This window comes from Patagioenas fasciata, chromosome 2 (genome assembly GCF_037038585.1).
Source record: "Patagioenas fasciata isolate bPatFas1 chromosome 2, bPatFas1.hap1, whole genome shotgun sequence".
Lineage (NCBI taxonomy): Eukaryota > Metazoa > Chordata > Aves > Columbiformes > Columbidae > Patagioenas > Patagioenas fasciata.
Window position 1 is genome coordinate 2,772,015 of NC_092521.1, and position 25,178 is coordinate 2,797,192.

Genomic DNA, 25,178 nt, shown 5'->3' on the forward strand with positions numbered 1-25,178 from the left:
TTGGCTCCAAGATGAGCTGAATTCAGTGCAATAATTCAGTTTCATTTCTGGATTTTTGATGCGGATGGAAGGGAAGGAAGATTTGGTTTCCATTTCTCCAGCTGGCTGAGTGAAGCCTGGCTATTATACTTAAAACAAACATGTGGACTGATACTTACGATTTCCCCCCATGCTCTAGCGGATCATGTTTCCTGCCTGATATCGTTCATGCATGTATTTATACAAAGTCTTGTTCAGGGAGTATGGCTTTTTTCACAGATTATTTCTGAAGTATACTTGCTACATTAGCTGTCACGTGGGTCTCTCACATCCTTGCTAAAAGAGAAGATAATTAAAGATTTATGCTCGAGGTCAGGGCAAACACAGAGAACAGAGTGGAGGAATTTGAAAACTGGATGCTCATCCCCTCCTCCCTGCTCCAGGGACAGGCACAGACAGGAATAGCTGGGGGCTGAAACTGCTGTAGAAAAGGAGGAAAAGTGCAAAGGAAGAATAACTGGAAGCAAAAGACTCATCACACGGGCTGGACATGGGGTCATCTGCCCAGGATCTTGCACACAGCTGATCAGAGGAAGAACATATGAACCAACTCCTTGGGGAGTAATGTGGGTAAAAGAGCGAGAAATGGGATGTTCTTTATTCTGTTTCCACATCGTTTGTGACCATACAAACCTTGTCTCTGAGTTCCCCTTGGTCATTGTCTGGAGAAGAGAAGGCTCCAGAGAGACCTTCTTGTGGTCTTTCAGTGCTTAAAAGAGGTTGATAAGAAAGATGGGGACAGACTTTTTAGCAGGGCCTGTTGCAACAGGAAAAGGTTGATGGTTTTAAACTAAAGGAGGGGAGATTCAGGCCAGACATGAGGAAGAATTTTTTTGCAATGATGGTGGTGAAACACTGTCCCAGGTTACCCAGAGAGGTGGTGGATGCCCCATCCCTGGAGACATCCCAGGCCAGGCTGGACGGGGCTCTGAGCAATGTGAGCTGGCTGAAGATGTCCCTGCTCATGGCAGGGGTGGGATTAGATGATCTTTGAAGGTCCCTTCCAACCCAAACTATTCTATGATTCTATGGTTTCTCTCTTTGAAGACAAAGGGTCCTGGTATGCTGGTATCTTCTTGATCAGGACTTGTCTTATTTCTTAGTCACTTTAACTTCCATTCATAATTTAACTCCTGCAGCCCTTTCCATGCACTTTTTGCGTCTGCTGCATCCTGAGTCATTTGGCAAGAGGTGATGAAGTGGTTGTGGGACCAGGAGAGAGCCCAGAAGGAGCAGAAAGGTCATGAGGGACTGGAAAAACCTGAAAGAGTCCAGAGCTGGTCTACAGGTATCAACAAACATAATCACTTGGAAACCCTGGGTGCTTCTGGAGAAGCAAAACAAAACAAAAGCATCAAACCCCATCCCTGCCCAACCCACTGGAGCCTCTTAGTGACAATCTCCAGGAACAAATAGTGTCATTGCAAGAACCATACAAGCCGGTTTTCTGCTGGAAGAGCTTTTCTTAGTACAAGTGATATAATCCTGAATGCCTACAGACTATCCAGCAAAAATCATGGGTTTTTTGCCTCGTTTCCCACTTCCCACTGATATGAAGCTCTCATATCATGGTAGGAAGGATAGAACATGCCAGGCGATACCTAGCATCTTGCAAGCGATGAGGCACACCAGACTGGTGCATCTGCCTCTGCTTTGCTACATGTTTTTGCTCCAGGTTTCATGGTTCAGCCCAATGTCATAAGAAAGGACTCCCATGTCTGAGTCAGATAAATTGTTCCCCTAATTAGCAATGCAGACATCATCAGCAGGAGTAGGCCTTGGAAAGAAAAGATTGGATCTGAATGAGATGTAAAAAAGACTTGTTACTTGGAGCCTCGTAATAGATTCCTCTGCACAAACACACCCATTGCTGATCACATCATATGTGCCATCCCTCCCAAAGCCCCAAATTACTGTAATCAGAGGAAGTCAGAGTAAACGTGGTGCCAGTATAAAATCTTACTGCGATGTGCCTTCCCACATCGTTCCGGCTCTGAGGGCACAAGGACCATGAAGGCTTTTCTGATTGCCCTGCTGGTGGCAGTCCTGTGTGCCAAGCAAGGTAAGGAGACATGAGGGCTGGGAGAGACAGATGGAGAGGATAAAAATGCCAGAAAATAAATCAGAGATAACAACAGAGACAAGAAGGTTTTGCAGATTTCTTTTTTTGCAGTTGTTGAGGTCTGAAGAGTGAAGTTTTTCTTTGGCATCAGTTGCATCAAGCGATATTTAGTGTGGTTGAGTCTGGGTGAGTTCTGCCGAGGTAACCATAATCCAAAGAAAATGAGCTCATGGCTCTGGTTTCTCACACCCTCAAGTATCCAGCTCTGACCACTCACACCTGAAGATAGACACGTGAACTGAAACGTCCTAATAGGAATGAAGCCTTTGGTTTTATTTTTGTTCCCGAGTGAAACTTGAGGAGTTGTTGATAAAGGTAATAAGGCTGGTATTGACACTGCATCTTCTGCCAGCGTTTCACTTTATTTCCCACAACAACATTACAATTAAGAAACTAGATTGCCGGCAGCTATTTGAAAGGATTAGAGTAATTTGGTCATAGGTTGGAAGAGCTTTTTTAAGTGTCTGGGAGTGAGTGTGTGTGTAATGGGATCCACAGTGCTCCGTGCTCATCCTCTTTCAAAAGGAGATGCAGATATAACTAAATTATTGTCTAGATTTGTCCAGCTGAGAAATAGCGGCTCTGTGCACATGCTTGCAATCCCGAGGAGCGCTGCAAGCATTTTTGTACCGTTAAAGCTATTTCTGGCTGCATTTGCGAAACTTGAGCTAATGGTGGGTAGAGGCCAGATGCAGGAAAGGCTTTATAACAGCTGTGATGGTTTAAGCTGTTATTGTTTCCTGACTGGGAGGGATTTTCCTTGTATCAGTCAGTGAATACGAGCGCATTTCAGTTGCTTTTGCACACACGCTGGGGTCTCGGCTCCATCTGCAGCAGGAAGTGGTTTGAACGACTTTTGTGGTATTTGGCAGAAAAGCAAATCAGGGAGAGCCACGGGACTGTAAAATGCAATAACACTTGCTGGGCAGCGTGTCTGGGATTGCTCTGTCAGGGTCTGCAAAAGGATAGGAGCTCACAGCTTGGGTTGGGGGACGTCCAGAGGAGATGTGAGAGGTTTAGCTTATCCAAATGATGGAGAAACAGTTGAATGCTGAATAGTCAGAGAAGTTCAAACTAGGATGTAACGCTGATGATTTTATCTGCTGCCATGGAGAACACCTGTGCTCACAACACCTGGCACTAGAAAAGAACATTTGGGAAGGTTTCAGAGCAAGATATGGGGCACCTAGCACTGCCCACATCACAGAGAAGAGGCCTTTTCTTCTCCTGCCTGAGGTAGTTAGGGCATAAAATGGCTTTTAATTCTCTTTTAAAACTTCTTCTGGAATTGCCTAACCAAGCATCATGGGCAGGTTCAACTTTAGAGGTGAATTTGAATCAACAGCAGGTGGGTTTTGGAGAGTCCCTGGGAGGAGTTTCTTTGTTAAAAACAGGTTCAAATTCAATGAAAGGGGCTATTCTGTGCAGAAAATGGGTTGAGAAAGGCAGGAGGAACTGAATGAGGGAAATTGCAGCCTAAGAAATGACCCTCCCAGGTTTGCAGTTTGGTCACCTTCAACCAAGAGCTCTCCATCACTGGTGGTAAAAGAGCAGCTTAACTGCCTTTGTCACCCTTGTTCAGAAATGAGGAGCATTTCATGTGACTTTGAACAGGAGGGAAATAGTTTCCACCAATTGTGAATCCATCTCCAGGGAATGAGAAGGCACATGCCTGTGTTTCTAGCATGGCCAGGCTGGAAATTTGGCTCAATTTACTTCAGTTTTGTTCGGAAATACATATCCTACTTCCTTCTGGCTTTGTAATAAACCTGCCTCAGCCCTGCTAATCACATCACTGAGAACATGCTGTTCAGTCACTGGTAGAAATAATGTCTTTATTGTCCAGAGCAACCTCTCCCAGGGAACTCCCTTTAAAGTGGCTCTTTGCTCAGGAATTTAGCTCGCAGGGATTTCATAGGCTTTAATTAATTAATATCTGTACAGTGTTTTACAGATACAGTCTGAAAATGCTAAAAACTAAGCTGTCACCTGAGGACAGTGCTAGTTCATCCTCTCCTTGCCAGGACTATACTAGACCCAGCTGAGCAGGTCACAAGCTCTTCTTTGCAGGTTGGGTGCCAACCAGGCCAATGTGGACCCAGGAGAGAAAGAAAGGTCACCAGAGAGTGCTGCTCAGGCTGAAAAAATGTGTTTTCAGGTTTAATCACTGAAAATGTCAAGTAAAGAAAGAAAACTTTTGTTCTGTTTGTTTACTTTTTCAGCTTCATTAATCAAAACCAGCTGCTTATTTCACTCGTCATGAAAACGTGTTCAATATATACTTTTCGCCTTGTATTTTCCAAGAAGGGACATGGCTTTTGACACTTTCTTCCCAGGAGGGCATTGCTGGAAACCACTAATACGTGTCATGTGTGCTTTTTCCAGCTTCCTCGATGTTTTGCTACATATGCGAAAACGAACACTCCAACTGGAACTGTCTTAAAACCTACAAGTGTGAAGACAATGAGAAATTCTGTCTCACCACATACAGTACTGCTGGGTTGGGTGAGTACCAGCAACAGCTCAAGGCTTTTTTTTGTCTTCCTGATAAACTGATGGGCAATAGTTTATTTTGGTGAGTAGTTTGTCTTGTTGGAAAGAATCAATCACTGAATTTTAAGGATCACAACACATAATGTGTGTGAAACTCTCAGTGATGACCTGTAATCCACCACCTGGGGTATGTTCACCACCACCTTGTGGCAAGGCTGGCTGCAGCAGACAGATTTTAATGAGCAGACCCTGTTGTATGTTCTAAGAGCTTACAAACATACTTTGTGATAGAGGACGGAAATGGGTTAGACCTAAGTAATGTGTGTTTAGAAACCAGAAATGCATTGACAGTGATTTTTTGCTGTCCTACATGAAGCATGGTGTGGGTTTCTACCAAGGGCTTTCTAGTGTAATTCGATCCAGGTTGTGTGGACACTCAGCATTCATCAAATCCCTTAATCTCTGTTAATGCTGTATTGCAAATTAAGCATAGTGCACTATTCCTTCTCCTGTCATCCTCTTATAGGCACTTCAGAAGAATCTTAAATCACAGCCCTCCTTTCTTGTCTGTTCTCCATCCAGGCAAAGACATGGGACACCGCATCACCAAGAAATGTTCTGCAGAGTGTCCCGAGACGAATGTGAACTTCGGTGTGGCGGCTTATTCCACCAAATGCTGTAGCACCTCCCTGTGCAATTTCAGTGGTGCCAACAGCATAAAAATGAGCTACACCATGATGTTCCTGGGAGTTGTGGCCAGTTTGATCTGTGTAGTTAAGGCAGGATTGTGATGAGGGGTGGGAGAAGATGGGACAGCCCAAGAACCTACAAGGTTCCCAATTGAGAAAACAACATTCTCTGTTAAGTGTCTCTAACAGGGTCTATGCTACCTTGGTTTTTCCAAGACATTGCTTCAGGTACCATCCACAAAATGTCATGGCAGTGTAGCTCCTGCTTTTTTCCCCTGTATCATTTGCTGTTTTGTACTAATTTTCCCTGGGAAAGCCCTTTTGATAGCACGTGTGTGACAATTGTCAGACAAAATAAAGATTTATGTTATTCTAGAGTGTGTTTGCTATATCCACACTAAGATCAGCCTGAGAAAACAGCTCTGCCAGAAAGGGGTGCAGTCTAAATCTCTGCTTCACATTGAATTCCTCAGTTGCATCCAGCGGCTCGAGACACGCATTCCATAAAGCCAAATCTTCTGCCTGATCACTCAGTGCTAACAAATGAAGGTGTCAATCTGGAAAGGTCAAAGATGTTTGTGTCATTCCCCTTGCAAGCAATAATAAGAATTGTTTTGTAACTTATAAGAGACAGGACCATGGGTTTGGCAGGGACTGGTTGTGTTCTTGGCTGTGCTGCATAGTTCTCATGTCACCTCTGCAGGGCGGATGGTTTCAGCTTTTAAAATAGGTAAAAAAGCCACACCAAGATTCAGGAGAAGTTAAAGGTGAGGATGGTGCTCCTGGAACCTGTCCTCATAGAATGAGGACCTCTGTGCTTGGAGAAGATGCAGTTGTCTGAATGATTGCTCGTGAGTTCCCTGCAGGAACAGGGGAAATGGGCAAAAAGAACCTGGCAAAGGTGATGGGTGTCTGATTTGTTGGGAAGTTCTATGGTCGTTCCCTTTCCTCTGTTGCTGCTGCTTTTCCAGGCTTGGGGGATGAAGGAAATGAATCACAGAATGGTTGGGGTTGGTAGGGACCTCTGGAGATAATCTAGTCCAGCCCAAATGGGCTGGAGGTCACTTGCAGCTCTTGGAGGAATGGAGTTATACCTAAGATGAGCAAAATACACAGACTCTTGGAGCTAGATGGTGCCTAATTCCCAGATGAGTAGCTCACAAGTGCAGTGCTACATTTTGGGAGGGCTTGTATATAAGTGGCACCTGGAAAAAAGCCCTGATGTTTGCAGCCCAGCTGGATTTGAGGGGAGTCCTGCTCCACCAGCCTTCAGGACAGGCTGCAGATTCCATGTGTTTCTGTGCAACGAGGAGAAACCTGGACGAAGGCTGTAAAGATGGAATTAGGCTTAATCATCCTCTAAAGATTTAATTTCTGAGCAAGGAGGATGTTCTGGCATTCATTTAGATATGACATGAGTTGACTGAAGAATGGTTGTGGCAATTCTGTGCTGAGGGACCCACAGAAACTTGGTTTTTTGCACTTCTCTTTAACCACTTTTCCCATCGCTTTTCCTATATGTTAATCACAATAATTTCTGAAATGATTCTCGAAGCTTTTGGACAAGTTGAAAATCCACATTCAGTAAAAACATCAGAATTTCACAGTAACTTTTAAATTTCAATGCTTTTTTTCATGAAATGTACGTATCTTCACCAAAATAAATAAATCATTTGCCCTTCTCACAAGAGAATTTCAACCAGGTTTAGAACATGAGGAGTAAAACACTCTCCTTCCCTCTCCACTCAGCAACTGTGGTCAAGGGAAACAAGTATTTCCAACCTCATCCTCCACCCCCCAGTTAAATCCCCTGTTACTCTTTGCAAAATCTTCTTGAAGTTCGTAGCTTTCAAATATGTGTAAACTCTGATATTATCTTCTCCTTTGCCTTGGTCCCTCTGGTGTTCTGATCATCTGTGCCCTTTCTGCCCCATGGGTTCTTTTCAATCTGTCATACCTGGCACTGGTGAGGGATGAAGATAACATTAATATCAGAGGGACATATGGGACCAGTTGGACTGTATAATGGAAAATCTCGACTGTCAGAATTCGTGCAATAACTCATTTAAGGAATACAGCCCTGCCATCTCAAAATCTCAGCAGCTTGCAGGAGGCAAGAGATATTTTAGTTTTTGCTTGGATGAGGCTACAAGGGAGGAAAAAAAAAAGAAGTGCCTGGCTGAGCTGCTATTTCTGTACCTGTTAATGGATGCTGTTGGCTGAAATAAATCTGAATGTGGGCTGCCTCTGCAGTGCAATGTACGAGATGCAGAATGGCATCGCCTTGTGACTACAGCCCCTTTTTCTGCTATTACCTCAAACAGTCAGCAATAAAAGTTGATTTACCAATAAAGACTCGAGAAATCTCTTCTGGATTGGGGAAAAAATAAAATATTTCACAAGGAAGAGAGGGTTGCACTGCTTCTGTTTTCCTCCTGCCTTGCAAAGGACTTGGCTTTATGAGGCCAAACAACACCCCTCCTTCAAGCTTTCTTCTTTAATTGCCACCTCTGTTCCAACTGAGTTTCATGCTCTACCTATTGAGAAAGCAGAAATTTCCTCACCTTAATCACGCAGGTCTCCACACTAACAATATTTAGGCATCCAATTTAGAGCTGTTGGAAAGAGTTACATCACTCGAAGAACTGGGCATGCCTCTTCAGTGAGATAATGACTGTAGGTGGATCATATTGGAAGCCCAAATATTTAATGGGAGATAGATATCTGAGCAATTTCGAGACTAAGAAGGGAAATAAAACAGATGGAGAGCAGCAAGGGACAGAATCACTGGCAGGGGCTTGGGGGAACCAGGTTGCTCCTGCAGCTCTGAGTGTCATCTGAAGGGGATCCAGCTGGAACAGATGACAGAAAGACAACAATAGGAGGAAAAAAACCAACAGCAATCAGAAGAAGATAGGAAAGATTATGATTTTATACAGGGAGATAGGATGAAACATGATTTAAAAAAAAATAGCAATAAAGAGCACCGTATGGAAAGCCAGTGGAGTGCTCTTATTTGGCATTTCACATAGTTTTGGCTGGCTATAATATTTTTTTTCTCAAGACTTAATGAGTTGAGATTCTTGATCAGGCAACCCCTCATGCTTCATGCTTTAGCTCGCTTGTTTTTTTCTCCCTGACATTTATTTTTTTTAATTTGTGAAAAGTCACAGCTTGTTCGATGTGATGGGGGTGGGTGTTGTTTCTATTTTTTAATTTAACAGGCCATTTTCACCACCCCATGGAATTTATTTTCTAACAAGAGAACATTTTCCCTCGTATAAAATATCCAGTTTTTGAACAGAAACATTTACGATTTTGAACTGCAGTCTTAAAAAGGCCCACAGAAAATGATGTCTGGTCCCCTGTGAAACGCAATGGAAGGATATTGCTTTTCTGATCTAGCTGTATCGAAAAATCCTGGGAGATATTTTTGAAGAAGTTTCAATCCCAAGTTCGATTTCAAATTCAATCAATTTCCATATGCATTAAAACAGTACATGAAAAGGACAGGATCCTCAAGGATTCAGCCTGCTCTGAGCCCCAAACTGGTCCAGAAAAGAAAACATTCTTCTTCTCACGTGGACACTGTTTTTTGTTCTGTTTTGCTTTTCTTCCACTTATCCAGAATTAGAAACTATTGCATACTTGACACCAGACAAACAAGCTGCATTGTGAAATAACTAGGAAGAGAAGAAGTGGGGGGAACATACGCCTGTTTAGATTTCCAACAAAGCATACTTCCACATACAAGTACTGACACGTTACTCCCAATTACCCACCGTCACGGCAACCCTGTGGTAATTATCCTATCGCCAAAGCAAACACTGCAGAGGTATAAAACCTGCCCTGGGTGAGTCCTGTTTGGTTTGGAAGCTGTGAGACCTATAAAGGATGAAGACTTCTCTTCTCGTTGTGCTCGTCGTAGCCCTGTGCACGGAGAGCGGTGAGTCTCCAAGGATTGCTTTCTACTAGTGATACCCCCTAGAGCTGAGACATTATTTTGATATTGCAGGATGGCAAGGGGATTTTGCAGCATGAACAGTAGAGCTGAAGGGTCATTAGGTTCTAGAGAATATTCCAGTGCTCAGGATGAGAAACCAGGGATGTGTCCCCACCAGAAGTTGGAAGGATGCTGAGGAGCTGAAGGGATGAGATGCCCACCTCACCTGACCCATGCAGTCCCATCCCAGACCTTGGTGAAGCTCAGTGAGAAGGGGGGTTAGTTGAGGCATACACAGAGCTGGACAGGCAAATAACAATATGCACAATAAAGCTGCAAATTTGACATATAACTACAACCATTTTATTTTTTTTTTTACTTTCTTATTTATTGGTTGCAATTATAAACCAGCTTTAACTAAATTGGTAGAGATGGTCATGCCACAAGAAGATGGAATTCTGGCTCCCATCTCCTTCTTGCAGCTTGGAGCTTTAAGATGCAGTTTTGCTGACGTTGATCCCAGGTCTGGGATGCAGACGCAGAGTCCCATTCTTGATCTTGTGACTGGTGGATGTTGTTTTTTTTGGGTGGAACGGGGCACTGGGAAGATGTATCTTAACTCCACCTGGCTGGGCTCTATGAAGAGCCACTGCCTTGTGCCTCTGGAATATGCTGCATTTGCTTGTGGGTCAGGCAAAAAACACGGGGTGCAGCCCCGAATATCCCTCTGATTATTTCAGGAAAATACTTGATTTCCTCAGCTCAGGGAGCTTTTGCCTTATTTACAAACTGAATCTTTCTCAGGCTCCTGTGTAGCACTTTACCTGCAAATTACTGGCCATTCTGGTCCTAGTCTAGTAGAGTACTTAAGCTCACACATAATTTGAGGCTGTAAATGTTCTTACTGTGGAACTTCACAACCTTTAAACTTGGCATGTGCTGAATCATTGTGCTCAATGGAGCTGACAATGTTGAAGGCAATAAAAGGATCCTTTCCTGAAGTTTATCAACTGTAATCACATTTTTTTTTTAAATAACATGTAATGAGGCAGCAAATTTAACACAGGAGTTCGTGAACATAAACACACATGCAGCACTATTTCACTGTGCCATCTCACCAGAAGGCTGGTTGCTGTTACACTTAATCCTGAACCTGACTTGTTTTTAACGGTGTAAATCCTGCACCACTGGCACTTGCACTTGCTAATGCTTTACACATGTAAGTTATTTACCTGGGTCGCTTGAATTATCTGCATGAAATGTTTCCTTGAGGAATATTGTTTTCCAGTTAGAGCAAGGTATTGCTAGGCACAGAACGGAGAACTCCAAAGGCAGCTTAGTTTAACCCCACAGCCCGGCTTAACCCCAGGCTCACATTCAGGATGGGACACATTTCTAAAGAAATATTGTTCCCTTCCCCACTCAGTCCTTGTTGCAACAGGTATCTCAATAGATGCAGTGAAATCAGAAGTGTCTTTCAGTATTATGAGCGATTGTACTTACCAGACCAGAGGATCAAAATTGTGAGAGAGAAACCTCCAGAACACAGAGAGATGTTGGAAAAAAACACCCCTGAAGCTGTTTGCCCCCTCGTCTAGCTAGAAGTGTCTCAGGACAACTGTATTCTTAAATTAGGAGCTTTGGGAGGTTGGGATGAAACAGGACTTGGGCATGCAAGAAACTCCACTCTTTCCTGCATCGATTCAGGAAGTTTTTCTTGGAATGGGTTTAATTAAAGAAGCTGCATTAGTTAAAGAATAAAATGAGTCACATGTCTGGACAACCCAGTCTGGGGACTCTGCTCTAGCGTAGGGTTATTCTGGGAGGAAAGGGTGGTTCCTAGTGGGGTGGAGCAGAAATGTGCCTGGGTGGGTTTTGCACAAGAAAAGAGAATGAAGCCATACTGCTTTGAGTGCAGATAGTCCAAAGGAGGGTCCCAGACTTGAAAACAAAAAATAATGTAGCCAGCAGTAGCAGAGGAATATTGAATGCAAGAGCCATGCAGGACAACCAAGAGACCCGGGAGATGGAAATAATGGTGACCAAGGTAGGAAGAAAAAATACCAGTAGTCTTGGTATCAAATCAGAGTGTGCCGGGTCTGAAGCTTTTGAAATCCGAAGGGTGTTGAGCATGGGAATGAAGGGAGATAGGATCTGAGTCACTGCAAGACCAGTTGCCTGGCTCCTGTGTCCTCTTCTAGCTGTTCTTCTGCGGAAGACAAAAGGGTGTAGGATGTACAAGGATGACAGACCATGAGAGGCGATTGCTGGTCACTGTTGGGTGGCCATGAAAAGTGCAAAGGGGCTGTTAGCTGGCGTGGGGAGAAAAGACAGTTTCCACAGAGGTAAAGAAGAATGAATCATGCCCTGAAAGGTATTTTTGGTGGCCTCCTATGAAATAGACCCCACACCCTGGTCACCTGGGTCATGGTCAGAGCTGGGGTTGGTAGGACAGTAGGGAGAAGAGAGCTTGTTTGGGCTACATGAGCTTGCCTAAGGTCAAACAAGGGCAGCAATGAGGCTGGGACATTGCTGGCAAAGGCACCAACAAGGACAAAGAATCTTGGGTGAGAGAGAAGAAGAGTGAGGGAGATGACGAGCAAGGAAGGCAAAGGACAGTGCTGGTGCAAAAATAAGTTGGGCCTGTTGGGATATAGGACAAGGGCTAATGGTTTAAATCTCAAAGAGAGGAGATTCAGGCTGGACATGAGGAAGAAATTTTTTACACTGAGGTTGGTGGGACACTGACCCAAGTTGCCCAGAGAAGTGATGGATGCCCCATCCCTGGAGACATCCTAGGCCAGGCTGGACAGGGCTCTGAGCAACCTGATCTGGGTGAAGATGTCCCTGCTCATGGCAGGACTTGGACTAGATAAGCTTGAAAGGTTCCTTCCAACCCAAGCTGTTCTATGATTAACTGGCCACAGTTAGGGGTAGCCTGGAAATGTGAAGAATGAGCCTAATCCCCAGTGGGTGACATTACTGCAGGAGTGTTTGCTCCAGATAAACAGATGAGTAGGAATTTCCTCTTATCATGCAAAGAAACGTTCCCCAAGGATCTCTTTGCTATGAATGACTGCTTTAGCTTGAGTGCAAGCTGTTTTCATTCATTCACATTAGCACAGCACTTTGCTGATGCACAGCGCTACAGATGTACACATTTCGTAGTGTTAGGCAGTCATCATCCACAGATGGCTGTAAAACAGATTCTACTGCAGCCAAGGCGGGTGGATTGTTGAGCCCTGTCTTCTACAGGTCCTGGGTTGTCCAGCACAGGAGAGGTCTGAAAATGAACCAGTCATATGCAAGAATCCCTCTTTCCAGTAAACGCTGAGGTGAAGGTCTATGTTATTTGTCCCTAATTTGAGATATATTGTGGGGGCATGGAGCAAAAAAAATCATGCCCAATATGGTCAGTGAAGTTACCCTCAGGTGTGTCTCTCCCTTTTTGTATTTTAGATGATTTTTAAAATAATAATAATGAGGTTCTCAGGGACATGGTTTAGTGTTAGAGTTAGGTTATCATTGGACTCTATGATCTTGAGGGTCTCTTCCAACCAAAATGGTTCTATCATTCTATGATCATTCACTATTGCGGTGTGTGGTCTGAGGAAGGATGTGTAGACCAGGACTCTTTAGATGACTTGAAGATGATGAATGTGGACAGGAATCAGCTGGTTTGTTTCCATACAACTACTAGTGGCCAGCAACCAGCGCTTGGAGGAGCCAAGTTGGAAAGAAACCACATGAGCTTCATGCTGTAAGTGGCAATAGAGTGGGGAGCTATTTCCAGATGCACACTTTGGATGCCAGATGTTTAAATAGATTCAAGTAGTTATCCAGAAGAAAGATCCCTTGAGGGTTACTAAATGAGAAAACCACACCAGCGTCAGGAATCTGAGCTTAATTTGGGCCCACGAGAGTCGTTGTTTCATATACTCAGGAGGGCATCTGCCTATGGATGCTGGGTTTGACAAATCCTCCATCTGGACCAGCACCATCAGTTTTTTGCTCCTGTGGGTATTTCTAGAGGTGATTGATGAGTGTTGGGTGCTTCTTTTGCAGCTTTCTCCTTGGTGTGTTTCACATGCAAAGATGCAACTTCCAACGTACACTGTCTCAGCACAACCTCATGTGCTGACCACGAGAAGTATTGTGTCACAACCTACTCTACCATGGGATATGGTAAGTGTGAAGCTTTTCTAAGGCTCTGATTACAAGAGGAGGTTCAGTACCTCTGAAGGGACAACATAAAGACATGGTGACAACGATGTCTTGCAATCTTGTACTATACAAATGCTTTAGATGTCCAGATTTCTACCCTAGGTTACACTCTGAAAACAGCAGAGGAGTCATAAGGTCTGGAGGTGGTCTCCATATGTCACATATACACAAATAATGATCCAGCATGCCAAAGCAAAAGAGAAAAGCAACAGTGTTAAGTACAGAACAATATTTATTTGAAAGAATATAGGGGAAGAAAGGCTACAAGAGAGGAGGAGGGAAAGTTTGGGCACAGGATTGGGAACCAACAGCTTCTACTTTGAAGCGGTGATACCTTAACACTGGCCCAGGTTGGCCAGAGAGGTGGTGGATGCCCCATCCCTGGAGACATCCCAGGCCAGGCTGGACGGGGCTCTGAGCAACCTGAGCTGGTGAAGATGTCCCTGCTCATGGCAGGGCTTGGACTGGATGACCTTTAGAGGTGCCTTCCAACCCAAACTATCCTATGATTCTATTCCCCACTGGATATTGCACAGCCATTCTACCACTGAAGTTTGTAAAAAAATACAGAAGATAAAAACTCTGACTTTTCTCCCTGTTTTCCCTTACTTCAGGCAACGACCGTAACCAGCGTATTACCAAGAAATGTTCTGCATTTTGCCCAACAATTGACCTGAATATTGGCATAGCCGGTGTTGCTTCCAGCTGCTGCGAGACTTCGTTTTGCAATGTCAGCGGTGCCAGCAGCGTGAAAACCAGTTACACCATGGTAATACTGGGCATCTTGGCCAGTCTTGCTTGCATCCTCCGTCTGGGTTTCTAAAGTGACTTGGCGGGGGTAAAGGAGCTGCTTGGCCTTGCATTGCAAGCGATCAAACTCTCTGTACAGCGTGAATGTCGTCCTGTTTTCCATACCTAACAGGTCATGCCCCACCAGCAAGTATTTTTGCTCTTTCTGTGCTCTGATGGCAATGCATAAGAGCACAACCCTACCTCAAAATGGTGTTTAGAAGAGAAAGGTGTGATGTGGAGCCCTACACATGCAGAAGGGCACCATATAGTCACCACCTCTCTTACTATTGGCCTTTATAACTCCACATATTTTTTTTCCCCTTCATTTTGTCGGTGCCCATTCTCCTGTGCCATTTTTCCCTTTATAACATTTTCTGCACTGTATTATTTTGCTCTGAGGAAGCCTCTAATATTATAGTTGTTAAACAGAAACCAGATACAATAAAGTGTTATTTTATTCTTTTGTGTGGCTATGTGGTACGGTACATCAGGCGCAGCGGCTGGATGCATCCACGTTAGCAGCAACAAAACCAGAAACATTAATCTGCAAGTCGAATTGAAACAATGCTGGAAAATATTACAATCACTACACATTCACTTCAGGAAGCCTCTCCCCACATTTTTTTTTTTCTGCTTTGGCAGAAGTGTCATTTTGTGACTCCATTTCAGAGTATTCTATTTAACTTGCTTTCAATTTCTGTTCTGGGTCAGGTGGCTGAAAGGAAATGGCTTCAGCAGGCAAACAGAGGGGACAAGGCAGGACTCAAAAAGAAGGGATCTTGAGCATTAAGTTTTCTGTAAACTGATTGAAGATCTTCCAGTGGAAATTGCTTTTATAAAGGCATTATGGATTATTTTGAAAAGGGAGAAAAGTATCATGCATGGTGCTTAAAGGAAAATAATCAGAAGACAGTTTCTGGTGTGTGTCTGCTGCAGTCTGAAAATTTCAGCTTCATCTGTAGCAAAATACTAACTTTGAAAATAAGTCTTTTATATTTGCTAGTCAAGTTCCCTGCTGGGGTCAAAATGGAAGGAATTCATTCATCTGCACTGACCTTCCCAGTGGATCGTCTTAGCGAGGAATAGAGATTTGCTCACTCGCACCTTTCCAAAGTGAGTCACAAGAGGCTGAAATGCTTTCTCCTGAGCTGAAGAAGCTCCCCACTAGGATTAACCCAACAAGGTCTCCCAGGGTAATTAGTTGGGTGCAGCTCACCCAACTGGTTTCCTCTCCGTAGACTCATTGCACAGGGAGAGCAGCTACACGCTTTGCTCGCTCTACCAGGTACTTGCCAAGATCAGAGGAATAATAACACTCAGAAACAGCCAGATCTTTATAACAGGTTTGCAAAGGAAATGTGGTCTCATGGCCCACACTTGCTCCCATTCCTTCTTGTCCACCCTTTCTCCCATCCACATCCGATATGCAGCTATGCACTCCCTGGTTGTTTTCTCTCCCAACCTTCCTCATTATATCCTTCGCCCATGCTTAGTCTGGGCTTTACCTCTGACCTGTATTTTCTTGCTAGAGTGACAGCTCATTTTTTTTTTGCCTTGGTGCAAAGGCAATTGGCCAAGGATACTCTGTCTCAAACCATAAGACTCTCTGTTGTCCCCATGGTTTCTATCACGCTGTCATCCCACTGCTGAGCTGGCTCAATCCTTCTGTCCATTCTTCTGCCCTATCTACTCTCTTCAACTTTTCTCCCCTCCTACCAGATCTAGAGATACTCAAGTGGCACACATATCTGAACATCTCAAACAAGCCAAGAACAGTTCCGTTGCCTTGGATGGCCGTACTCGGCCTCGTACCCAGGTGATAAGATGGTAATAACTGAACTATTGGAAATAGTCTCTATGCTTTGCTATCCACAGCTTTAGGATTTCTTAGGGACAATGCCAAGGCCAAGCTGGGGCTAGTGCTGCCACAGGTCTTGTCCTGCTGAGTTTGTGAATATAGACCCACTCTTGGCATCCAGGTTTAAGATAAGGTCATTCCTTGTGTTATCTGAACTTCGCAGGTGTCTCTGGTTTGGGTTGGCAGGGAAGATGGCACATGAACAAAGGTATAAAAGCATGTGGGCAAAGGAGGCGAAGGCAGGTGGTCAAGCCTGCTCCTTCTGTGAAGGGTTTCATGGCCTGCTTGTGGCTGCTGCATGGAAAAGTTATGAATGGCACTGGGAAGCCAGAATTCCTGAGCCTAAGGAAGCAGCTCCATCCATGGGCACCATCCTGCCTGGTTTCTCTCTGACCCCATAGGTTTTACATTCCCTCCTGCCCAGCAACACAACCCATGCGTGTGGGCCAAAGATTGACCCACATCTCAAGTTACATAAAGGTGTCCTTATCTGTAGGTGGGAGCCGCAATTGCTCTGAGAGATGGGAGGTTCTAAAACCATGAAAGATCCCTTAGGGAGCCCTCCTTTGGCAACGGGTGTTGTATGGGAGGAGACTTGTCTCTATCAGCCTTCCTGAGAAATCCTGGTGTGACATCTCCCACGCAGATGCTGCTGCCCAATTCCACATCTCTCCTCCCATGGTTTCTTGTTTGTTGGCTCTCATGGTTGCATACTCCTTGGATGAGAGTGGGAAGCTGCATGCAGAGACATCCGGGATGCCTGCAGGGCTCTCAGGAAGAAGACAGCCTTGGTGTCTCACTCAAATATTTGGGATTACTCCTGGGAGTTAGCTGGCTCTCTGTGGATTATATAAGAGTTTTTGGTGCTTGGAGTCATCGTGCCAGGACCTGAATCAGCCAAGAGGGCCTTGCTCTACCTTAATTAGGCACCTGGAGGATGTGGTTTAACTTAGGCCCTACTTTTCCCTCACTCAGGACTCTATCATCACTGATTCTGAAGCACCCATGCTGCCTTCTGCTGTTCTCAAATAATTTGTCTGTCTTTTCCCTCACAACATGAAATTTCTTCCCTTTCTCTCTGCTTATTGGCCCAGATCTGATTACCACCCACTGAATCAATGACAGAGCAAGAAACAAGGTGGATGCAAAACAGCAAAGCAAGGTCTTCATTAGGTCTAAAAAACTTCTGGAATATGTGGTGACAAAAGCATCACTTTTTCAAAAACAACTGCTGCTCTGTTGTCATCTACTCAACTCATGGCTCCATTTTGAGGTCTGTTATAGCTTTCCCAAATGGGTAACAATGAGATTACTCCACAGAGGTGACTCCGTTTCCTCAGGTTTTTTGCCATCTTCTCAATCTTACATCTCATTTGTTGTCCCTGACTTCCCTGCTCCAGGCTCTCCTCCAGGCTGAAGGACGTGACGTTGGGCAGCAGGAGACACCCTCCCCATGCTGGATGCTGAAGTGTTGCCTCTAACTGCATTTGAGTTTCACAATCTGTCCTCTTGAGAAAGAAGAAATCACTGTGATCCAGAAAAATAACTGCTCTGCAGACACTGGGAAGAGGGATTACAGTATGTCTAGATACTAACAAAGACATTATTGTCCTGAGGACAGCTCCCAAATAACGGTTTGACACAGAAGAGCTTGTTTCCTACTCAAATTTCTCTCCTTACTACACATTTGTTGGCAGTGCCAGGGTTGTTTTTATAATGAGGGTGGTAAAATACTGGCCCAGGTTGTCCAGAGAGGTGGTGGATGCCCCATCCCTGGAGACATCCCAGGCCAGGCTGGACGGGACTCTGAGCAACCTGAGCTGGTGAAGATGTCCCTGCTCATAGTAGAGCTTGGACTAGACGAGCTTTAGAGGTCCCTTCCAACCACTACTATTCTATGATTCTATGTTTTAGCTTCTCAGCTCTTTCAAACCCAATTTGCACTGAGCCAACATCCTATTACGTGAAGGTTCGTGTAGGAACAAATGGAAGTTTGCAAAGTCAACATGAGGGGGGATATGGCAATAATAAGAACACTCTTTCATTAATGGAGGAAGGGAAAAGGAACATACGTAACAGAAGTCTATGGGATAATTAATAGGACAAAAAACAAGGAAAAAATGGTTGCTTCCTTTTTACCCTCATTGCAAAATGCCAGCAAGAAGACACACCCACTAAATATGAAGAACAACCTGTTTGTAACACACTTGGGCCTTAAAATGAATTGCCCTTTGCCAAGCAGAAGGCTCGATTTGATCATTCACCAGCACGTCCCCTGCTGACCTCACAAACCTCCAAAAACAAGAGTGGGGATATCTATTTTGACATCGGGCTTGAACAACTCTGGAATTCACCACCTGATGTTGTCATTCTAGGAGCAGATTAGCAGGGCCTGAAAAAAGTGTCAGAAACTCACATGGATAAGGAAATCATCCAGTGTCAGAATGATTCACATTAGAAACAGCCAAAAATACCCTACTGATGGCTACTTCTAAGGAACTGTCTGTTATGTTATTCCATGATTGGCAATTTTTTCTTTTGCACATTCTGCTACCTGCTGTCCAGGGCTAATTTCACTTTGGAAGAAGCTTGAGATGACAGCTCGAGCTCTTACAAGATGCATCTTGTCTTAGGGTCTATTTCCCAGAATGTCAGAAACAGATTTTAAGAAATTCAGAGGGGTCCAACACATAGGAATAGAAGAAAAGGGATGGATTTAAGAGGAAAGATGGAAAAAGAGACAGTTTGAGATATTTTTTTTTTCTTCAAAGTAGAGCAGCAATTCCAGGATCTCAATTTGTGGTACTGTAAAGGGAGGTCTGATTTCCAGAAATTGTTGGTCATGGAGAAAAACAGACCCTCTAAATCAGGGGTGTCCAACTCCTTTTCACCAGGGGACGCGTCAACCTCATTGTTGCCTTCAAAGGGCCGAATGTAATTTTAGGACTGTATAAATGTAGGATATCCAGTCCTAAAATTACATTCGGCCCTTTGAAGGCAACTGTGAGGCTGATGTGGCCCCCGGTGAAAATGAGTTGGATACCCCTGCTTTAAATGATCCTTGAGATAGAAGCAAAACTTCATTAAATAAAAAGTGTAAAAGGTATTTGACAGTTACAACCAAAGGCAGAACAAACAGAGCAATTAATTACAGGTAATGGAAAATTGATAAAGAAATAAAGACTGACATGAAAATTTGAGGAAAATCTGTTTAGCTAACCATCAGCTAACTTAATTTAGTGTAAAATACACTGATTTTATTGGAGGTAAACCAGCACAGGTGAGTTTAGAGTCTGAGCTTCTGGTACTGTGGAATAATTAAAGAAAATGAATGGTATGAACCCTGGTACATCATGTACTGAGTATCCAAAGGGATTATAAAAATGCCCTGCTAGGACTATCACCCCGTACCTTAAGGCTCCACTATTTCACCAGTGCAGACGTTGCTTCTGCTGGGAGGAAGGAAAGGAAGAAACTTAGAGGAGAAAATATCAGATCCTCATTTGCCATCACTCACATGACTGGAAGAGCAAGAAATGTGTTGGCAAAAGGACTTTTCACCAAGGTGCCAGCCCCATGGACTCCATCACGGAGAACTCCCACACGCACATTACACACCCTTGGGTTGATTTCATGCAGACCCGTGAGCCATCTAGAACCTGTAAAACTGCTGTTCAAAAGATATAAAACCTGCCCTCCAAACATCTTCCCAGTCTGGCTGAAAGGATCTGGTGGAGATGAGGACTATTCTTGTCACCTTGCTGGCTGCTGTCCTGTGTGTGGAGCAAGGTGAGCCTCTAATCCTGCTGCTAGTTAATATAAGGCTTATAGAGAAGATGGTGAAAACTTTGCATGTGGCAAAAATGTAGAGGGCTGTCACCAGCTTTGCAGTAATACAACACTGCAGTCACACTGCCACCAACTTCCTTTAGCACCTTGATTAATGATTTGCTGGAGAAACAAGGTTCTGATAAAATAATTCTTCTTTTCAGCAGGCAATACCGAGCAATAGAGCTCTAACTGTACGATGCTGGATGTCAGGTTATATCCGTGCAGCGGTCTATGGGATCTTCCCAAATCACGCAGATCGAAAACATAACAAAACATATTTCTTTATGCATATTGAATATTTTACAAACTTTTCTGTACTGCTGCTTCCTCCACTGTGGCAAATCATGTGTTTTGCCATGTGTCTTGCTTCCTTGGAAATGCACCAGAGCCAATTTTTACAGGCTAAATCAGAGGCAAACCTGAGAGCATTTTCTAATATTAAAGGCATCCTTCTCCTGAAGGGAAACCTGAGGTACTCTGAATATGTGTCCTTCTTCTGGGACAGATATACATGTTGCTACATCTCTGTTTGCACATAGCAATACTGACCAGATTGCCAATATTTCCCCCACGCCTGACGGCTTCCCAGAAACCATGATACATATCTAGCAGGGGTTGAGAAAGAGGAATCTGATTAATTCTTGCTTTCTGATCTATCAGCCTGCTACTCTTATAGTTTTTGGACAGATGGTTCTGCATGCCTAAAAGATTGGAAGTTTTGGCCAGTTTAGGGGTGGGGAAAAGGGTATTTTATTCTAAAAAAAAAAAAAAAAAAGCAAAAAAAAAAAAAGCAAATTATTTGATCTTAAAGGTCTTTTCCAATCCAAATGATTCTATGATTTTATGCCCATAACTCCTGAATGCAGTGACACAACATGGACAAAAGGAAGTAATTATCGAAGGAAACATCCTCAGTGTTACCCATGATGAAGTGGAAAGCTAACAGAGATCTAAGACCACCTATCCATGGTGGGATACCATATTTCTGCAGTAAGCTCATGACATTTTATATTGGCATCACCTTCCACATGGACTTCAGGGCAGTCTTTTACACAGCACCTTCCTGTAGCCCATTCTAGATAGGAGAAAGATAGTAATTCTAATATCAAGACTTTCACATTCAAGACTAAAAGATCGTAACTTTCTAGTCTAGTACAGGGAAAAAAGAAATCTTGGAGACAACCATTATTTGATCATTTTCATGTATCTGGGGTCCCACTAAAGACAAACTTCTGAGTGAAACTTTTGATCTCAAAGCCCATCAAAGAGGGTCTGTTGCCATTTACTTCCATGAACTCACTGTGATAGGTATATTATGTCCAGAAGAAATCTTTAAAGGTCATGATCCTTTTTCCTGATCTAATGCTGGACCAAACCAGGTAGAAGTTTTTCTAAGGTGTCTTAGAAGATTTTTAAGAAAGAAGATTCTGGAGTCTGGAATTGCTCAGATCCTCCTCCCTTTAGAACGTTGCTATATCTTAACATCTCTTTTTGTACAGTTGTCCTGTGTTTTCACCAGAGGATGTGTAGAACAGTTTATTACTTTCTTCTTCGCATCTTCTTTTTGTTTGCATGAAGAAGGTTATCGTGTCTATCCTCGGCATTTTATCATTTCTCATTAAACAAACTAATGCTTCTAATGTTTTTTTAAGAGGTCATATTTTCAAGATATCTGACCATTTCTCCTCCCTCTCTCCAAATGGTTCACATATTTTTTGAAGTGCCGCATACGGATTTGGCCATTGGCATTCCAGCTGAGGCCTTGCCAAAGTGGAAAGGCCACTTTGCGTATCTCGCACATGACACTGCTGCCTGTTGTTCCCTTTGTTTTCATCGCTGCAGTGTGACACGGTTGACTTCTGCTGTTTACACCTTAATTGTAACTCAACCAGTTGTTCCTCATCCTACATTTAAGTGGCTGACTTTCATCTTAGTGTAATGTATTTCTCTTTATTGAAATGCATCCATTGCTTTTTTCATTCTTTTATTACATCCATCTGTCAAAATGACTTAGAACTCTATTTGCAACATGTTTTCGGCTCTTTTGTCTTCAGGACCATCTGAAAATGTGATGTGCATCCTCTATCCCACCCCTGCTGTCACTAGTCATGAAAATATACAGATCTGAGCTCGCAGCAAAGCTTTGGAAAACCTTATGCGTTGCATTGGTCAAACTGCTTGGTCTAATAACCATTGTGAACCACCTTGTGAGTGTGTTTTTATGTTTGGCTTTGCACCCATACTGTTGCATTTTCACTAGCCTGTGTTTCCTGGGCTTGTTCATTACATCGTCATTCAAGATTGTGCCAAAAATTTTGGTAAAATCTTATTGAGTGTCCTCTATCCTTGAAATGAAGATACAACTTTTCTAGTGGTGAACAAAGCAAAAAAACTACACAATGTTACGTCCCTCTCAGCACCAACAGTTTATAACTTTTCCCTTCCATTCCCTTCATTAGGAAATTCTCATTTAATGGACTCTCTGACCTGACTGCCCTTCCACTTTCTTGCTGCCAACTGCTTATCGGGCAAAATGTCACTCACAGGCACGTGTCCTCAAGTTGTTTTCTGCCCTTTCCATACTGACAGACTGTCCCCAGACTTACTAGGAACTTAGCAAGCATTCCATGCTATGTTTACTTCCCTTTCCAAAATGTCTGTGTTTTTAAAGTAACTCACCCCTCTCCTACACACAAAACCACAGGTTTTGCTTGAGGTGATTTCACAAGCTCAGAACCCAACCACCACCACAAAACCTATACATTAATTAATCTGCCTGGCTGAGGAGTGCTCTGTATACGCTTTGGTGTGATTTCTCATCCAGACTGTGTTTTCGTTCTTCTCCTTTTTTATCATTACTTTCCAGAGGCTCTCCAGATGTCTACCTACCACCTTCTGGATTTCAGGGCAAGTGGTGCATTTTTGACAGACAAGACAGCTCATCCCTGCCTGCCAGTCATCTTCTCTATCTGTGTTGCAGATGTATGAATTATCACACAAAATCTGTATTTACCAGTTAAACCATACTTTTGGTTAAGACTTCCCATTTATTTTCTATCTCACAGTAGAATGCAGAAGAGTTCAACAGAGTGTCTGACTGCCGTCACCAGACTTCCTAGGACTGAGGTTAGGCCAGTTCAGTTGGTGCAGTTCAACCACAAGAAAGGATATGTGGCAGTAGTCTCTGAGACAGTTCAAAGAGAAGTAGGACACTGGACATTGTCCATCTCCTCAAAAACACTCCAGGCATGCTCAGGTTCTCCCTGGCAAGTCCTGTATAGCCTTGGTCAAGAGAAGCGACTGAACAGTAATTGGGAATTCACGTGGCAGAGCTCTCAGGACAGAGAAGCTATTGCTCAGCAATAATCTCCATCATAAAAGACCTCAAATCCTTGAATTCCACTCACATCTACTGCTGCCAGAGATTGCAAACAGATCGATAACACTTCGCAGTCTGAGACGTATGAGACAGAGAGGGATTTAACTTTGCTGCCACGGGTCAAGGGATAAAGAAAATCACTGGTCATTCACACACAAGCATTCATCAGGCTATAACTAGGAAAATGGAGATATCAGGATTGTAGGTATTGTGGTTCCTAAACCATGTAATGTGCTTTTTCTTTTCTCTTTCTTTTTTTTCTTTCCCTAGCTTACCCATTTATTTGCTACGTGTGCCAAGAACAAGAGTCCAACAAGAACTGTTTGACCATTTCCATGTGTGCAAACGAAGACAAATACTGCGTGACCATTCGTAACAACACTGGAACAAGTACGTTTCTGAACAACACCTTGTTTCTTCTGTAGGAGAGTAGTCCCAGAAACAGGCTTTCATCCTGGTCATGGTCACATATGGGAACAATAACCCCCAGACATTGTTAGGAAATACTGACCTTGTTTCTTGCTATTGCATTCACTGTGGTGTTGATTGCAGTCACTGAGGTGTCAATACTTACTTGATATTGGTACTTGGAGTTGGGAAAATGCTGAAAATACATCTAGCAAACCAGAAAGTGAACTCAAGCCTGGGGCTGTGTGCACTGCTTCATGGTTAGGTCCTTCCAGCTTTCTGCTGACCACTCCAGACACCTCCTGCTACAGCAATATTCACTCCCAGGGTTGTTTTCAAATATGTTTGGGTAAAACTGCACCAAGGCTGCGTCCCTTTGCCATGCACAATCCTTCAGGTCTGTCCTTGGGGCTCTGCACCCTAAAACACCCCCATGTGCCCTCAGATCAAATCTCAGGTCATTTAACACATTCCCCCTGCTCTTATGCTGTGGGAAAACCACCCTGGTGGGCAGCGACCCAGCCTGAGCATCACTTGAACTGAAAGGCACCTGAAAACTAATTTTTGTTTAGAGACAGATAAAACATGGAGCCCAGAGAAGACCAGCATCATGTTGCAGCACTGCAGACATGTCCAGATTGTTGCTAGTCCTGGGCAGAGGACAAATTTGCCTTGAGGACTAGCAGTTGGTCGCCTTTTACTCACCAATGCAGATTTAGCCATGGAAACATGTTAACAATAATTCTTACTCTTTTTTCCCCTCTTTCTCTTCTGCATTAGAGCCCGACAAGCCTAAATATGTCATCTCTAAGATGTGCTCTCCAACGTGTCCAGCAACACAAAACCAAACCTATCAGAGGGTTTCTTGCTGTGAGAAACCATTATGCAATGTGAATGGAGTCAGCAGCAAGCAAAGCAGCTCTGGAGTGATGTCCCTGGGTGTCCTGGCCAGTATCACTTACATCTTTGCCTGTGGACTGTGATGGGTTAGGAAAAACTCTCCATGATGGTATTGTTGGCTGAAATAAAAAGTGCGTTGCTCTGGGATAATTACTGCTCTCAAAGAGTCGTGCTTTGCAGCTGAGCTTCCCCTGGGGTTTTTGAAAGCGTCTAAACAAGTTAGGTGCTGAACTCCCATTGATTACCTAAGCCTACTTGAATCCTGAGTGTCCCCAGACATTCAAGTCACCTACAAAAACACACAAAGCACAGCCTTTTTGACATGTTTGGGCTTCAAATCATTACAGCTCTGAAGAGATCATTGAAGACATACTTTTATCTCCTTGAGTTTCAAAGCACTGTGAGGAATAACAACCCACCCTGCCTGAAAACACAGGTAAATAGCTCAATAGTTATGTCAGCACAGAGGGGATGTTCAGTACCTTCTGTTCACAGCAAGT

General features: G+C 43.6%; 3 protein-coding genes across 3 annotated transcripts; all 3 read left to right on the forward strand.

Annotated features, from left to right (window-relative positions):
- Nucleotides 1-1,963: 1,963 nt before the first annotated feature.
- LOC136098703 (lymphocyte antigen 6E-like) lies at nucleotides 1,964-5,693 on the forward strand. Its single transcript, XM_065832318.2, has 3 exons — nucleotides 1,964-2,101; nucleotides 4,547-4,666; nucleotides 5,237-5,693. Exons 1-3 carry the CDS (start codon nucleotides 2,050-2,052, stop codon nucleotides 5,443-5,445), a joined length of 381 nt encoding a protein of 126 aa, XP_065688390.1. The 5' UTR covers nucleotides 1,964-2,049; the 3' UTR covers nucleotides 5,446-5,693.
- A 3,456-nt stretch (nucleotides 5,694-9,149) lies between these two features.
- LOC136098686 (lymphocyte antigen 6E-like) lies at nucleotides 9,150-14,733 on the forward strand. Its single transcript, XM_065832296.2, has 3 exons — nucleotides 9,150-9,289; nucleotides 13,352-13,471; nucleotides 14,125-14,733. Exons 1-3 carry the CDS (start codon nucleotides 9,238-9,240, stop codon nucleotides 14,331-14,333), a joined length of 381 nt encoding a protein of 126 aa, XP_065688368.1. The 5' UTR covers nucleotides 9,150-9,237; the 3' UTR covers nucleotides 14,334-14,733.
- Nucleotides 14,734-19,897: 5,164 nt separating this feature from the next.
- Nucleotides 19,898-24,761, forward strand: LOC136097585 (lymphocyte antigen 6E-like). Its single transcript, XM_065830093.1, has 3 exons — nucleotides 19,898-19,949; nucleotides 23,641-23,760; nucleotides 24,559-24,761. The coding sequence occupies exons 1-3, from the start codon at nucleotides 19,898-19,900 to the stop codon at nucleotides 24,759-24,761; spliced, it is 375 nt and encodes a 124-aa protein (XP_065686165.1).
- Nucleotides 24,762-25,178: the final 417 nt, after the last annotated feature.

Coding starts and splice junctions, on each gene's coding strand:
- LOC136098686 (XM_065832296.2), top strand. CDS start 9,238: ATGAAGACTTCTCTTCTCGTTGTGCTCGTCGTAGCCCTGTGCACGGAG. Junction 9,290..13,351: donor AGCCCTGTGCACGGAGAGCG/GTGAGTCTCCAA, acceptor CTTCTTTTGCAG/CTTTCTCCTTGGTGTGTTTC. Junction 13,472..14,124: donor CTACTCTACCATGGGATATG/GTAAGTGTGAAG, acceptor CCCTTACTTCAG/GCAACGACCGTAACCAGCGT.
- LOC136097585 (XM_065830093.1), top strand. CDS start 19,898: ATGAGGACTATTCTTGTCACCTTGCTGGCTGCTGTCCTGTGTGTGGAG. Junction 19,950..23,640: donor TGTCCTGTGTGTGGAGCAAG/GTGAGCCTCTAA, acceptor TTCTTTCCCTAG/CTTACCCATTTATTTGCTAC. Junction 23,761..24,558: donor TCGTAACAACACTGGAACAA/GTACGTTTCTGA, acceptor CTTCTGCATTAG/AGCCCGACAAGCCTAAATAT.
- LOC136098703 (XM_065832318.2), top strand. CDS start 2,050: ATGAAGGCTTTTCTGATTGCCCTGCTGGTGGCAGTCCTGTGTGCCAAG. Junction 2,102..4,546: donor AGTCCTGTGTGCCAAGCAAG/GTAAGGAGACAT, acceptor TGCTTTTTCCAG/CTTCCTCGATGTTTTGCTAC. Junction 4,667..5,236: donor ATACAGTACTGCTGGGTTGG/GTGAGTACCAGC, acceptor TTCTCCATCCAG/GCAAAGACATGGGACACCGC.